Below are 2699 nucleotides of genomic sequence, written 5' to 3' on the forward strand. Positions count from 1 at the left end.
CCACCCCTCCCCCACCCTAAGGATGACAAGGGGAAGGGGACGGGGGGACGGGACGAAGGGGGATGCGACGGGATGGGTGATGGCGATGGGGGGATTTGGCCGGTCGCGGAATTGGGGGAACAAAAATATGTCCCATCCCATCCCACTATATATACGAGACGGGACGGGACGGGACGGGACGGGACCGGACCGGACAGGGGATTCTTTAATTTTTAAATACTTATTTATTTGTATTGAAATTATATGTTTTTAGCTAATAATTTTAAATTTAACTTTATATTTTCAAATTTCAAACTAAATATTCAAATTTCAAGCTTCATGTTCCAAATTTAAAGTTTCAAGTTTTAAATTTGAAATTTCAAATTTGAGAAGTTTAAATTTGTATTTTAAATATTTTTAAGTAATGTAAACTTGAAATTTCAAAAGTCAAGTTTCGATTTTTAAATTAAGTATTTTAAAGTTAGTTTAGTATATATATATATATATATATGTACGTGTAATTGTATATATTAAAATTAAAATGCAAGACAATAATTGTACAAAAAACACTTGAATAAAACCTTCAAATTTATTCAATAAAAAATCTAATTGCAACTTAGAACTTAGAAGTTACAATTAAAAAATATTAGTAGAGTAACTAAAGTACGCGTCCACCTTCTAAGAAGGGTTCTTTTTCAATAAGGTCTCATATGTAAAACTAATATTTGTTACAAATATTAGATGAGTAACTAATTTTACACGGCCACCTTCTACGAAGGTTTCTATTTCAATTAGTTCTCGTACGTAATCTAATATTATCTGTTTTATCCTTTAAAACTCAATTCTAATTGTCGCATCATATCGATGGTGATATCCTCCGGTGTTGGTAAACTTGCTAGATTCACTTGTGACTCTAATTCATCATCACTACATTCAATTGCCATTTCGATCCAAGTTGCTTGTTTGCAACTTAACTTTGGCAAATTATTATTCCTCCTATTGACATTGACCCAATCTCTAAATAAAACCGTTGTTTTCAAACAGTCTTCGCCAATAATTGTCTATGATCTCCAATTTGAAACCTTGCACTGAAAATAGCCTCCGATGCAACTGATGAAGCTTGAATAGCTAGAACATCACGAACCATTTTGCTCAAAATTGGAAATGCAACGCTCCGCCTCCTCGACCATCCTAATATATCTTCATTTCCATCTTTGATTTCCTATGCTTCTAAACATTGATTAAGATATTCTTCAAAATCATCACGGTTAGTAGAATTAAGACAAGAATACCTCGCATATAAGTTGAAATTCGTACTTCACAATCAATCTCAGGATTAGAAGTTTGACCAACTTCTCCTTGAGTATTTTCCTTAATTCTATATTTTTCATACAACATTTTTGCTTCTACTTTTATGCTAGACTTACACGTTTCACAAGTGGAATTTGTTCCGGTAAAATTTCTAAAGTTTTATAAAAAGTGTCAACAAGTGCCTGCACACCTCGTAATTTATAATCAGGACGAAGTAAAGTAGCAGTTAAAAAAATCTGAGGAATAGGAAAAGAGTATTTTAAAAAAATTTCAATTATACCTTGAATCCCAACTCTAAATTTATCTATTTTTTTATATTTAGAAAATTGAATTGAAAGAGCACAAATATTTTTTAATATTGATGAAATAGTAGGATAATAAATTTCAGAAAACATGGTTGTAGCATCATAAAAAAGTCTTAAAAATTGTAATGGTTCTTTAGTTTCTTCCTAATCTTCATCGCAAATTCTATCTAATGGGTCAGTATTATGAGTATTAAACACAATTTGTATGGGTCTTTTATATTTGTTGGCAACTGAAAGAATTTCGTAAAATGAATTCCACCTTGTTTTGATATGTCTTGGAATTTTTCTAGGTGACAATTCACATAGTAAACAAACGCTCATTAAATTCCCTAATTCTAGCATCTTTGTTAGTGTGAAAAATCCAGGTAACGACATATTCAATTTTCATGCAACCACAATCAAATAATGAATACCATCTTGTACAACTAAATTTAATACATGTGCAACACATCGAACATGAAAAGCATTACTATCAATTGGACATAATCTAACTTTTAACATCTTAGCAGCGTTTGTATAGTAGATGCATTATCTAATGTGACATACATTACTTTATCAATAAGCATGTAATAATCTAAAACACTTAATATATATAAAGCTAAATATGCACCAGTTTTTTTCTCTACACATTATTTATAACTTAAGATTCTTTTTTGCACATTTCAATTATGATCAATACAATGTGCTCTAATAGTTAAATAATCATTTCCATTAACGCTATGACCCATGTCCGAAGTTATAGATACTTTCTAATATGCTAAATATACAACGAAAAAATTGATAGCATTTACCGTGATATTTAAAAACATCAGATTTAACATATTTCTTGAAAAACCTCTATAAGGAAGATTATAAGTTTGTTGAATATATTTAATAAAACCGCGATTTAAAGGAAAACTATAGGGCAAACCATAAATAGAAACCATTTTAGCTAAATTTTTGCGATCTAATTCCTTATTATATTTCCGTTGTGTTAGTGGACCACCGGGGTTAGAAGGATCTAATGTTCCGTGAACCATGTTAGAAGCCCATACATATTCATTGCCGCTAATATCAAATTCATTAACTGAAATTACTTTTTTTCTATTGCTTTAGCTTCTTTAT

The 2699-nt window shown here is 30.8% G+C and overlaps 1 protein-coding gene across 1 annotated transcript in view; it reads right to left on the reverse strand.

Moving 5' to 3' along the window:
• The window catches only part of LOC107019433, a 6800-nt gene extending 5674 nt beyond the window's left edge, over positions 1–1126 (reverse strand). Inside the window, exon 1 of the mRNA XM_015219938.1 lies at positions 1062–1126. Within this exon, the coding sequence (XP_015075424.1) occupies positions 1062–1126 (65 nt within the window). The remainder of the gene's footprint in view (positions 1–1061) is intronic.
• Between the last annotated feature and the right edge of the window lie 1573 nt (positions 1127–2699).

The sequence above is a fragment of the Solanum pennellii genome, chromosome 5, assembly GCF_001406875.1.
Source record: "Solanum pennellii chromosome 5, SPENNV200".
In the NCBI taxonomy this organism is placed as follows: domain Eukaryota; kingdom Viridiplantae; phylum Streptophyta; class Magnoliopsida; order Solanales; family Solanaceae; genus Solanum; species Solanum pennellii.